Raw genomic sequence first — 12786 nt, 5'->3', positions numbered from 1 at the left:
TCGTATCATCTTCAAACTTCATGGGAATATAGTTCATGGTCTGGCGCTCAGCTGATTAATTTTTGTTGGCGATTGGCCTTGACCTTAATGGTTAGCGCCTCAGGTCAAACATATTTGACCCCAAGGTCAAATTTGCAAGTTTTAGGAACCATATCGTGTAGTACCTCAAATTGAACACCTCGATGAGTGCTTTCAAGATATGTCAAGCTTGAGACATTATGACGTCATTTGGTGACGTTATGAGGCAAAAGCATATTTTTCATGGTTACTCTGTAGAACGATTCTCATCAGAATCTCTCGTAGGCAGATATTCCTCAAGGAGTCACCCCTGGTGGATAGCAGCTCTGTTCACCTCAGTGTGACCTTAAAGAAGTCACATGTGGTCACCTTTTGGCAAGATACAGTTCACCCTGCAGGTGACATTGGTTTATTTTTATTGTTGTTGGTATTTAGTTTATTAATATTGCACCGATGACTCATGGAGTAGTTTTTGCATAATATATTATATGTCAGACAAGGACAGTCAGATACATCAGTGTACCTTTTAGAAAGAGTGTTAGCAGAAAGCAAGGCACATGAGATCATTTTTCTCTTCCTTTCCTTTTACCTGCGATGTGTAGCATGTCTTCAAGAGCCCCACATGGTTTGTGTTGTTATTGTTGTGATTCGTGCTTGAGTCGATTTTTGAAATGTGCACCCATTGGTTGGACAGCTGCTGGACCCCACCCACATTTGTCACTTGACTCCACCTAACCTGGCTCCCAGACATAATAATCTGGCCACCATCTTCGTTTTTTGGTCGACCTAAGACATCAAGCCTGTATCCCTCTTATGATTATCCACTGCCCGAGTTTATTGTGTCAGATTTCCTTTGGCTTTGTTTGGGTTGAGTGTTATTCATGATGAGGGACCTGAATAATCTAATCATATATCAAATAAAAATTATTAATATGGTTTAATCAACCCAGTCAGTACACACAGTATGCGCCTCCCTAAACAAGCAATGTGGGCCGAAAGCATCAGGCCTGGAGGCCTCTGCTGATTATATATTTTTGCATACATTGCCTATTCTTAATCACACTGCCCGGGTTTGTTGCATCAGATTTCAATTGGCTTTGGTTTGGTTGAGTGTTGCTCAAGAAGAGGGACCCTGAAAAATCTAATCAATGTCGAATACAAATTATTTGTAAGGTTTAATCAAGACAATCAGCATGCATTGTACACATGCCTCCCTAAAAAAAGTAGTGGGGTTATGGGTTGTTCAACCGCATAATGGAGTTAAACAATCCGTGACCGTGTGATGAATCTACTCATTCTGACATAACCGTGGCGGAAGCTGACATGAATGAGAGGTGTTGAGGTAATCCTTTAAAAGCGCATTAAATGTGTTTCCTAATCGTGCTGTTCATCTTTTAAGATTGCTTCAAACATGCATTTCCAAATTGGGCCGTGACCCGATTTTGTCACAGGTTGTGACCACAGTGCGCTAATTCTTACTCCTTCTTCATCCTTCTTGCTTATTGATTTCACAGACTTAACACTAATGACCTGTTTGAACTTTTGTGAGGTATACACATGCATAAGAGCTCAGACAAGCAATAGATTTACGGCAGGAAAATGCACAGTCTCCCATGCATTATTTAATTGTGAGACCAAGTAGGAATTACGGCATTTAGCTGTTTCCAGGAATCTTATTCTTTTTTATTCGGCTTCTCCTATTTTGATTTGGGCCTCCACAATGCTGGTTGATCACCCTTCTCCATCACTACCTATCCATAACCCATTCTTCTTCCAATCCCATAACTTATAAATCTCTTGCCACCGCATCCTTACATCTTACTTCGCTACACGAGCCAAACCGCTTCAACACGGATTCAATGGCCATGCCATCTTCTTTGGTGTGTGCTCAATCTCTGCTCTTGCCTCTCCAAACAATGCACCTTGTGCCTCCACTCTGATCACGGATCTCCCAGAATGCCAAGCCAACTCCTTCTTCCTCCTACAATGTGCAACCTCTCCTGTGTGCTCCCTTTCTTTTGCCTCTCAAAATGCGCCACTATAATCCTCTCAAAATGCGCAAGCTCACCCTCATCACTCTACTTCCCTCTGTCCTATTTTATCCTCTACCTCCGGGGCGTGGCCCGCTCCCACGAAACCCGGGAAGGCGGGGCTTCTCCTGCTCGGCTCGCTTCTGATGTCACGCCCATCAATTGTCCTCCGAGGGTGTGACTTTGTTTGTCGTCAACCTTTGAAGGCGGGGCTTTCTGCCCATTTGTTGTGGTTTCAGATGCGTTCCCCATCTTTGTTGCTCATCTTGAAATATAAATACATTGGGAAAAATCACAGAGGGGAATCACATACTGGGGAATTTATTCTTACTCCCTAGGCTAATTAACACTGCACCACCCCTAGTGTGGTGACATGTAACACTTAAGCTCACAGGTTCCCTAACTTAGTTACATCGAGATGCTTTCTACTCGCCCACAGACCAAGCAACTTCACACCATGCTATTCCCTATTAAATTCTTCCATCTTCCCCTGCAACTGTAACAATATAAAACCTGACGAGAGCATTTATAATTAATGTTGGGATATGCAGGTTGGGGTTTTCTTCCCTTTAGTATATGCATGTTGTTCGTGCTGCCGAACCCAGCTCATTCTCTAATGTCTGCAATCTAAGGTTTGCGCTTCACAAATATGAATGATCGTACTGGTCGGCTACTAATCAAGTGGATCTTTGTCAGTTGGGGTCTGTTACTACTGAGTGGGGTTACATTGACTTCATCAATAGCGTAACGCTTTTGTAACTTGTATTTCATATAAACAGATACAAAGTCAAATGAGAATGTTCAACATAAAATACAATGTCCAACTACGATTCCCACATTGAGTTCTTTCCGCCCAGTGTCCCTGTCCTGCTGGCTCAACTCATGCATGTTCACTTCATCCTCCGGGGCTGTTGAACCATCGAGTCCTATCTCATCGTTCTCTCTCATACGCTGACCCAGGATGATTGAAGAGCTCAAAATAATTATTTCCTGTTTCACAATCTTAATGAGTTTTAATCGACCTGATTATAATCGGCTCCACGTGTTAACAACCACTCCATGGGGACATTAACACCTCGTTCAATCGCCAGAGTTAAATCGAGCACGGGGACGATGGATACACCCGTCTCGTCACATGTCACCCGTCTCTCTACACTTACCTCTCGCGGGTTTATATACGAGTAATAACACAGAATGATCTCTTGCCTTCCAGCAAATGCAATTCTCATCTATACTGGAAGTTTCGTCTCAAAACATTCCAGCGCCGACATGAGTCTCACCAGGCAATTTACAGTACAATACTGCCATCCATAATTGAAATTAGCTCATTACATCAGACAGTAGAAATACAATTCGTCCTACAACCACTTATAATATGTAACCATCAATTTTAATAATTCATTTACAGCCATTTACTAATACTTATCCTCAAATACCACAACCAATGATTAATGGCCAAAACATTTCGCTTTTCATTGACAATTACCTAATTTATATATGCAAAGGACGGCAGGCATGCATGCATTCCGCATCACTCCTCCCTTGCTGCAGGACTTAGTTCAAACTATGTGGTGAGTGGGTGAGCAGGTGAGCAAGTGTCAATGAAGGGAAAGAAGAACCTCTCACAAAGAAGTGATTAAGGTGATAGAGGTCTGTTATTTCCACTACCCATGGTCCAGAAATGAACCTCCAGAATGAAGGAAAGGTAGTGATGTAGTGATGTAGTGATGTCCAGAAAGAGGAATGAACCTCCAGCACAGAAAGAGGAATGGCACACCAACATGCAGCGCCCTTTGCTCCCCTCCTCTGGTCTGCTCACCCTGAGCTGAGCTCAAATCAATAACATCATGGGGAAGCCATTTTACATTTAAAACTACATGATCTGTCTCTGACGGCTTCCCTATATACATTCCTTCAACCTCCATCGACCCCCATACTAACCACACCCACGCACTCCGTCCATACCAACCACATCCACGCATCCCATCATCCGTTCTCTCACATTGTTCAAGAATGTTCACCCAGGTGATGCTACTGTGCTTGCCCCACTGTCCTCTTACCCACACCCCTCCAGGAGTCAAAAAGCTAATACATTGAATTAATGTGCTGTTAATATAACGCAGGCACGATGGTCCAAATGACCTCCTCCTGCGTTGAAGTTCCTTGTGTATTCCTTGTGCATCCAGTAATTTGACTCAAACTGGATGCAACCCACAAAAAGTGAATGCAACCAAAAACGAGTATCATTAATAATGATGTATCTCACCCTCTTACTGAATAGTCCCCAACTACGATGACTTCTACAATGACTACGTCATCTTATTTCATGGTTAAACTTTAAGCATCTTAACCCCGTTGATCTCAGGGAAAACTAGAAGGTCGCTCGGTGGAGCGCATACCTCCGCCACATAATGTCTGATCCACGAGAACATATCAGGCCCAATTAATACATTTTTCGAAATGTCATGCTGTACAGTGCCATATCGTTTTTGGCCTTGTCACTCAATGGAGAAGAATCACGTAAAAAAACATTATCTTATCTGTATCCAGATCCGGATCGTCACCGAAATCAAATCAATTCGTCCTTGTCGCATGCTCAACCTGTCCACCAAGTTTCATCCGAATTCGTCCATAACTGTTTGACATATCCTGCCTACAGTCAGACAGATAGACAAACAGACGGGATGAAAACGTAACCTCCGTCCACCTTCGGTTACAGAAAGTAACTATCCTCGCTGATCCCAAATACAAGAAGCAGTGTTTTGTTTTTTTCTACTCGTATATTATTTTTGTTTTTACTCTTGTCGTTCATGTTGTTTTGTTATTATTAATGATTAAATTAATGGATTATTTGTGTATATGGTTATAATTGTCTTCATTTTAGGTTTCGAACATCAGTTCTTACTGGAAATGGGTGAAGAGCACTTTGCTGACAAACCTTTTCCCTGAGAATATCTATGAGCGACTCAAAATTTCTCCAACAAAGCAAACTTTCCTCAAGGATCTCAATTCCCACAGGTTTGGATCCATTCGATTTCGCCAAAAGAGACAGAAACAAGGTACGGCTAAGAGTTGCTTACTCATCTCAGAATTCTACGTGTTCCTGCTTCGATTATACAAGTCCAGCTGACATAGTCTTCCCCCATTCCCCCATTATTATTCCCCCATTCTCTTTGTTTTATCTCATTCCAACATAGTCCTCACATTACCGTTTAAGGAGATAAACTTTTAAAATCACTGGCCATTTCTCTTTTCTTTCTTGTGCATTACTCACTGGTTGTCATGTAAAAATATTCAAAAGATGATCTTTTCAGGATTTTACAATTGTAAAATTGACAAAAGATGAAAGGAACTGTATTGGAAAAAAATACAAGCCACATCGATGGACTTAGTAGAACATCTGCATTCAGTATTTTTGATTTTTTTCAGAGAGAGAGAGAGAGAGGGAGAGAGAGCACAATAAAACCTTACAGTCATGTATGCTACTGTCTTCACACCTCACCATGTGCATCATCTCGCTGCACTTTACACCATCTTCTCCTGTTATTCCTTAACATTCTCATCTCTTCTGATAATTATTCTGGTTTACTCCTTTCCTGTATCCTTCACTCACCCCCGCTGCCCCTCCTCGTCCCCTCCTCCACCCCCACTCCACATAAAGGAGAGAAGGGAGAAAAAGCAATAACCTGGAAAGGAAGGGGGTGAGCTTGGAGTGTTAATGAGGGGAGATCATGAGTATGGATGGGGGATGACATGAGTAGGAGATGAACAACCATCATGAAGTCTTGGGGGGACGCATGAGATCAGACAGACTGGGGAAGTTGGTTCCACAGGTGAGAGAAAAGAGGATCAAATAGGTGGAGGTGAACAGTGAGCATGGATTTTGGGAGTTTTCCCAGAAGTAGATCACTTTCAGAATGTGTGAAGAAACCAGATAGAGACCGAGCACAGAAAGGGCAGAAACCAGAGAGGGACAGAGCACAGAAAGAGGAATGGCACACTTTATGATGCAATGCCCTTCCGGTGAAGCATCAATCCAACAGGATACAGTCAGGGCAGCATTAACAGTTCAAAGGTTTTTTTAATGATGTTTGTTACTTGTATACTCCCTCTGCATCATCATGTGCAATATCTTTGCACCTAAGGTTCGTTTTAACTAACTAGTACGGGCCCGTAGGTGCGTAATCGACGACTGGATTGGGGCATTTTTTCACCCCCCCCAATCACCCCCCTACCCTCTCTCGCCCCCTCCTCTCTCATGCCAGTACCCTCTCTCGTGGGTGAGGCGTGCCAGTATGTGCAGCTTCGTTCCTTCGCTCTCGTAAACGACGACTGGATTGGGGCATTGTTTCGATTAGATTGGACCAACCGTATCATAAATGGCCATAATTTGGGAAACACCTGGGAAACATACTCAGGTCCCCAGCGTCAATAGTGACGTCATATCAAACGAAGAAGAATTGTGATGCCCCCTCTCTCTCGCTCCCCCCTATTCTCGCCCCTCCTCTCTCGCCCCTCTCTCTCGCCCCTCTCTCTCGCCCCTCTCTCTCTCACCCCCACTCTCACCCCCCTCTCTCGCCCCCTCCACTCTCCCCCTCTCTTGAATTGTGACGCCCCCTCTCTCTCACCCCCTCTCTCTCACCCCCTCTCTCTCACCCCCTCTCTCTCACCCCCCTCTCTCCCTCCCCTCTCTCCCTCCCCTCTCTCCCTCCCTCTCTCGCCCCCTTTCTTGCCCCCTCTCTCCCCTCTCTCGCCCTCCTCTTTCCCCCCCTCCTCTCTCCCCTCCTCTCTCCCCCCTCCTCTCTCACCCCTCTCTCTGTAAATGTATTCACAAAAAACAAATAAATAAACATTAATTGTGACGTCATTCGTGATGTCATAGCACCGTGTCCTGTCATTGGTTTGGTAAATAAATGGCCATAACTTGGGCACCGCTTGTCCGATTAATATCAAGCCTTGAAAAGGCACATACTCAGTTCCACAGCGTCGATTGTGACGTCATACCAAACGAAGAAGAAGAATTGTGATGTCAATCGTGGAAAATAATAATAATAATAATAATAATAATAATAAACATTAATTGTGACATCATTCATCATTGGTCGACAGATAAATGGCCGTAACTTGGGAACCGCTCGTCCGATTGATATCAAACCTCGAAAAGGCACATCCGCGGATCCCCAGCAATATTCCTGGCAAGTTTCAATCAGATCGGACCGGCAGTCGTCGAGAAACGGCGGTCGCATACAGACACACATACAGACACACATACAGACACACATACAGACATACAGACAGACAGACACACACACACACACACACACACACACACACACACAGAATTGCTGGAATTATAGAAGGTAAGTTGTCTCGCATTACACCAACTTTTTATTTGCTGTATATCTTGTGTTTCTAGTGAAAATCCATTGTGGCAGCCAACCATTGGAACCGACATGTGTTCATCTTGCCATGGAGTTGACTGAAGACAAAACCAGGTATTATGAGGGCTGGCAGCAGAATCCAGGATTAGACAACTTAAAAGAACAGAAAACAGTTTGGGATTATCAAGAAACTGAAGCTCCAATGCCAGGATTTTTTGCAATGGGTGAGAATACTTCAGCTCTTATGTATGAAGCAAATGCAGTCATCTACTTAACCCTGCAGTGCAGTATATTTCTCTGCCTCATTCTCGCTAAATTCATCTTGGTAAACCTTTAAGATGTTCGAATAGGTTATCTATTTATTATGCACGTAAGTGTGGTGGAATTTTCACCTCCCTTACTCCTTTGTATACAATGTCATGTACACATTTGTCCTTTCAATATCTTCCCTCCACAAACCCCATCTCTCTCCATGTAAAACCTTGTCTCCAAACACACCTGCCAGAAAAACCTCTGCCTTTAAAACAGCTCAACATTCTTCCATGGTGAAAACTCTGGGTGCCATGCCATTTCACACTCTCAAAACACTGCCCACCTGTTCATCACTCATTCCATATTTGTAATGTACGTATAATTTTTATGGAGAAAAATACTACTTTGTGACAAAAAAAAGTCTCACAAATGAACGTCCACTGGGTCACAGAAAAATTGTTAGACATGGTTGAAACTTCAATGGAAAAACTTTAAAGCTTGCTCTTTATGTGACATGAAAATAAAAAAGGGTCATAGTAGTAAAATTATGACAGCTGTTTGAAAAGTTGCACATAATTTTGGACCACCATCTTGATGCATATGTATTGTTCTGGTCCCAAAGTCTTCAAGGTCATGAAGCCAACCTACCTCCAGGCAGATAGGGTACAAGAGGTCGCTGCATCCATTCCTTAATTTGCTGCTCGTTGGTGGTTTCAAAACCACGTGCCGTTGCAAAGCTGCCATCCCCAATTTGGCCAAGTGATGCTGAAGGGAAACTTAATCTTATCTAATGGTGCCTTATCATGCCTCTTCCCAATTTCATGCATATGGGTTTATGTGCTGAATGAACTAACACACTACCGAGCTCCCGTTCCTTCAATGACCGCAAAACAGGTTTTTTATCTACAGTCGAGACCTGTGGAGGAGCTCAGACGTACAACAGATCAGAAGTCAGGACACAATAGAACAAATAAAACTGCAGAGGAAAAGAGGGAAACATACCATCAAGGTTGAGGGACATAATAGAGAAAGACTTTGAATACAAGGGATATGAGGAAGAATGATGTTTGGGGAGGACGCAGGAGGTGGACAAGATGGATACAGAAGCAAACTCTCAAGAAGGAAAACAGGAAAGTTGGAAAGAAGTGTGCTTGGGGAGAGTTAACACAGATGGATAGGATCATGGTTTTGGGTGGGGGATGATCTAAGATGGTGGTGAACAACTGTCTTGAAGACCTCGATGGGAGAATGAGATTGAAGAGAATGTGGAAATTGGTTCCACAGTTGGGAAAGAAAAAGAGGAACAAATGAGTGGAGTTAAGCAGTGATCCTGGATTTTGGGAGTTTCACCATAAGAGGGTTGATTGAGGACCGTGTGCACCCTGCAGAAACTGAGGGGGTCAAAGCACAGAAACCACAGAGGGTGCAAGACCAGAAAGGAGGAGATAGTTAAGACAGAGAGACCACCGACTTGTCTCTAATGTGAAGGAGATAGGCCCACAGACTCAGCTGCATTATGGGAGATTCCAATGATCTTGAAGACCTTGGTTTCCAGGTTATCAAGTTGAGCAGGGTATGAGCCAAGGGCTCTAGCTCAGAGGGGAAAGCAGTACTCCATCAAGCTGCACAATGAAGGCCTTGTAAGTGAATAAGAGTTCAAGTGTGCCAAGGAAGGACTTTGCACAAAGAAGGATGTGACTGGCTTTGGAGGCTAACTTTATAATGTGGTTTTCCCACAAAAGATCATAGCTGATAGTGAGACCCAATCTTTGAGAGACTGAACTTTAATAAGAGGATTGTTATGAAAGTAGATGGGAAGTTTTCCAGACGGTCCTTTTGGAGAGAGACAGTGAGTGTGTGAGATTTCTCACAAAGATTTATTCACAAGATTTGTTCATAAGGTTCGCATTAACAAAATATTTATTCACAAGAAATAAAGGGGTGGGAAGAGACGGGAAAATAACATAACTGGTAAAACAACTTGAAACAAAAGAACAAGGTAGAATGCAACTTGGTAGAGTGTATACAGTAGTCTCACCTCCCGTGCTCATTCTGAACAAAAATACTATTGTTAACTGAACATGCTACTATTATGGCCCACTGCTATTATGGACCATATAACCGTATTGTATCATGTATTATGGCACATACATACATACATAGTGTGTGTGTGTGTGTGTGTGTGTGTGTGTGTGTGTGTGTGTGTGTGTGTGTGTGTGTGTGTGTGTGTGTGTGTGTGTGTGTGCGTGCGTGCGTGCGTGCGTGCGTGCGTGCGTGCGTGTGTGCGTGTGTGTGTGTGTGTGTGCGCGTGTGTGCGTGTGCGCGTGTGCGCGTGTGTGCGTGTGCGCGTGTGCGCGTGTGCGCGCGCGCGCGTGTCGTTGATTGTTATCTCCATAATTCGGATTTCAGAAGGTAGAACGGAGCCCACCCAGGACTCAAAGTATCCACCTTTGTTTCAGTGAAGAATCGTGATTCATGGCCTAAGTTGTGAAGTTGTGTATGAAAAAAAAAAGGGTTGTGTACTTCTCAAGGTTTTATCCCAAGGGCTCTTTTCAGGATCGTCCCTGATCCCCAGACATCCTCCAACTGTAGTTTGTTTATAGTAATGTTCCCAGGCATGGTTTGCAGGACCTTTGTAAGGTTCTTTATCATTCCCGTTGCTCCAGTTATCACAGGTGCAATTTTGGCACTCTTCAACTTCCAGGATCTTTTCACTTCATTCTTGAAGTCTTGATATATATATATATATATATATATATATATATATATATATATATATATATATATATATATATATATATATATATAATATATATATATATATATATATATATATATATATATATATATATAATATATATATATTCATTTTCTTGATTTCTGCATTACGTAGACCAAAATCACAAGGCACTGAAACCTCAATTAGCAATGCCTTCTTTTCCTTTTTGTATCTCAGTACTATGTCCGGTCGCAGTGCTTTGCTTTCCATGCTCACGTTGGATGAGATGATCGGGTCGACCGTGAGCGTTATTTCCTTGTTTTCAATGTTTGCTTTTGGTTCATGTTTCCATGAGTTTTGTGGAACTGCGATATTGAAGTGTCTGCAGATGTGCCAGTGGATTTCTCTACATACCTTCTTGTGACTTTGGGTGTACAGCTGATCTGACATGAGTTTTTGTAACATCCCGATGGGAGGTGGTTCGTACCTTCTGCTTCTACCTTGCAAAACGCTCACCTGTCTGATTGACTCAATCCTACCATTTAAAAAAAAAGCCATTCAGGTGGTGTCCTTGGTCTTGGGCATTTATGATGATTCATTCTCTATCACAATTGAGCTGACCTCTTCTTCGCCATTCCAGTGATCCTTCTTTATCTATCCCCAATATGTCCAACTCTTTTAATGCCTCCGGCGATGGTCACCGGTGGCTTTGTTTTCAGGTCGTCCCTCCATCCGTATGTACGTACATCCATACAAATTTTCGGTTTTCTCTGCAATCGCTTATCCGATTCACACAAAATTTTCACCATAGATGCGACTCCTCATGCGGAATTTTCCAATGATAATTATGATGTCATGGGTCACATGGGAGTGGCAGCCATGTTGGAAAAATGGGAAAAAAAAACTTTGGCCGTCTGTATCTCCTAAACCTTACCATGGAAAAAATTGAAACTCGGCATCTGGCAACTACTCTGCATGGAGAATAAGTGTGATTTGACTATGAATTAATCGGTGAAGTGGTATCCCAATCAAAATTCGACACGGAGAATGCTGCATTCGATCAGTATGAATATTTGTGAGGTTCATCGAGGGATAGATTTGGTGACAGAATTTTTTTTATTATGTCATCAGTCATGTGGTTTGGCAGATATGTTGGTTTGTTTAAAAAAAGAAAAAAAATCTTCTCAAAAACCCCTTTAAAGATCAAAGTGAAACTGCACAAAAATGATCAACTAGCCATTGTGAATAAAGTTTGTTAACTATAATGTCATAGGTCACATGGTCTGGTAGCCATATTGGATTTACCTGAAAACCTACAAAAATGTTCTCCAGAATGGCTGGACAGATTGAGAGGAAACTTAACACACCTGTTCACCATGCCTTGACGATACTAGGATGATTAAGAATAATTGATGTCACGTGGTGTGGCGGCCATATTGGAATGAAGAAAAAATGTTAAATCATGTTTTCTCTGGAACCACTTATCCACTCGAAGCAAAATTTACCAAGTATCATCGAACACTATAGCTGCATACAGTGTGGAAATGATGACATCATAGGTCATGTGGCGTGGCAGCCATATTGGACAGAAAATCCAACCTTATTTGATCAAAACTAAACTTCACACACGTGATCCTGTACCAAGTCATGGGCAGACTCCAAATTTTCAATGCCATAGATCACGTGGTTTGGCAGCCATGTTAGTTTGAATGCCAAAAAAATTTTTAACGTTTTTTTCTTCTCAAAAACCGCTTAACAGATCAATGTGAAACATGTTGCATTACATAGAGCAAGGGCAGTGGATCAAAACTGCAAAGTTTTGCATTGATAACATTCTGAAAAAAAAGTTTGCATCCTGAAAAAAAAATTTTTCTTGAAACCGATGTGGCTGCCACACCACGTGATTGATGATGTCATTTTTAAGTCAAATGTATGCAGCAAGGGCAGTGGACCATTCCTGCAAAGTCGAGTATTGATAGGTTAAACGGTTTCAGGGAAATAATTGTTTAATTATTACCTGAAAACCAACATGGCTGCCAGATCATGTGGCTGATAAGGTTATTGTTAAATAAAATATTTGCAGCAACAGTATTGGATCATCACTAAAAAGTCTCGCATCGAAAGGCTAAGCAGTTTCAGAAAAAATGTTTTTTTTTTAGTCTGATAGACTCAGCATGGGGAATATTGGTTGAAAATTTCAACATCATCGGTCACATGGTCTCGTAGCCATGTTGGACAAAAAGACTTATCCGATCAACACGAAACTCCAAAGATGTGATCAGCCACCCATTCTGAATTTGATTTGATAAAGACGTCGTGGTTCAGGTATCCGATCGAAGCGGGGTTGTATCGAAATGGGGCGGCATGGTTTTTTTTGTCTCACCAT

At 42.3% G+C, this 12786-nt stretch overlaps 1 protein-coding gene across 1 annotated transcript in view; it reads left to right on the top strand.

Annotated features, from left to right (window-relative positions):
* The window catches only part of LOC147010961 (polycystin family receptor for egg jelly-like), a 179844-nt gene that overhangs the window by 141368 nt on the left and 25690 nt on the right, over nucleotides 1-12786 (top strand). Inside the window, exons 19-20 of the mRNA XM_085860453.1 lie at nucleotides 4933-5107; nucleotides 7465-7653. Coding sequence (XP_085716579.1) covers nucleotides 4933-5107; nucleotides 7465-7653 — 364 coding nt within the window. The remainder of the gene's footprint in view (nucleotides 1-4932; nucleotides 5108-7464; nucleotides 7654-12786) is intronic.

The sequence above is a fragment of the Eptatretus burgeri genome, chromosome 16, assembly GCF_056783735.1.
Source record: "Eptatretus burgeri isolate ZD-2024b chromosome 16, Ebu_testis_v1, whole genome shotgun sequence".
Taxonomy (NCBI): Eukaryota; Metazoa; Chordata; class Myxini; order Myxiniformes; family Myxinidae; genus Eptatretus; species Eptatretus burgeri.
The sequence above is the reverse complement of the archived record's forward strand: the minus strand, read 5'-3'. Positions and strand labels throughout refer to the sequence as shown.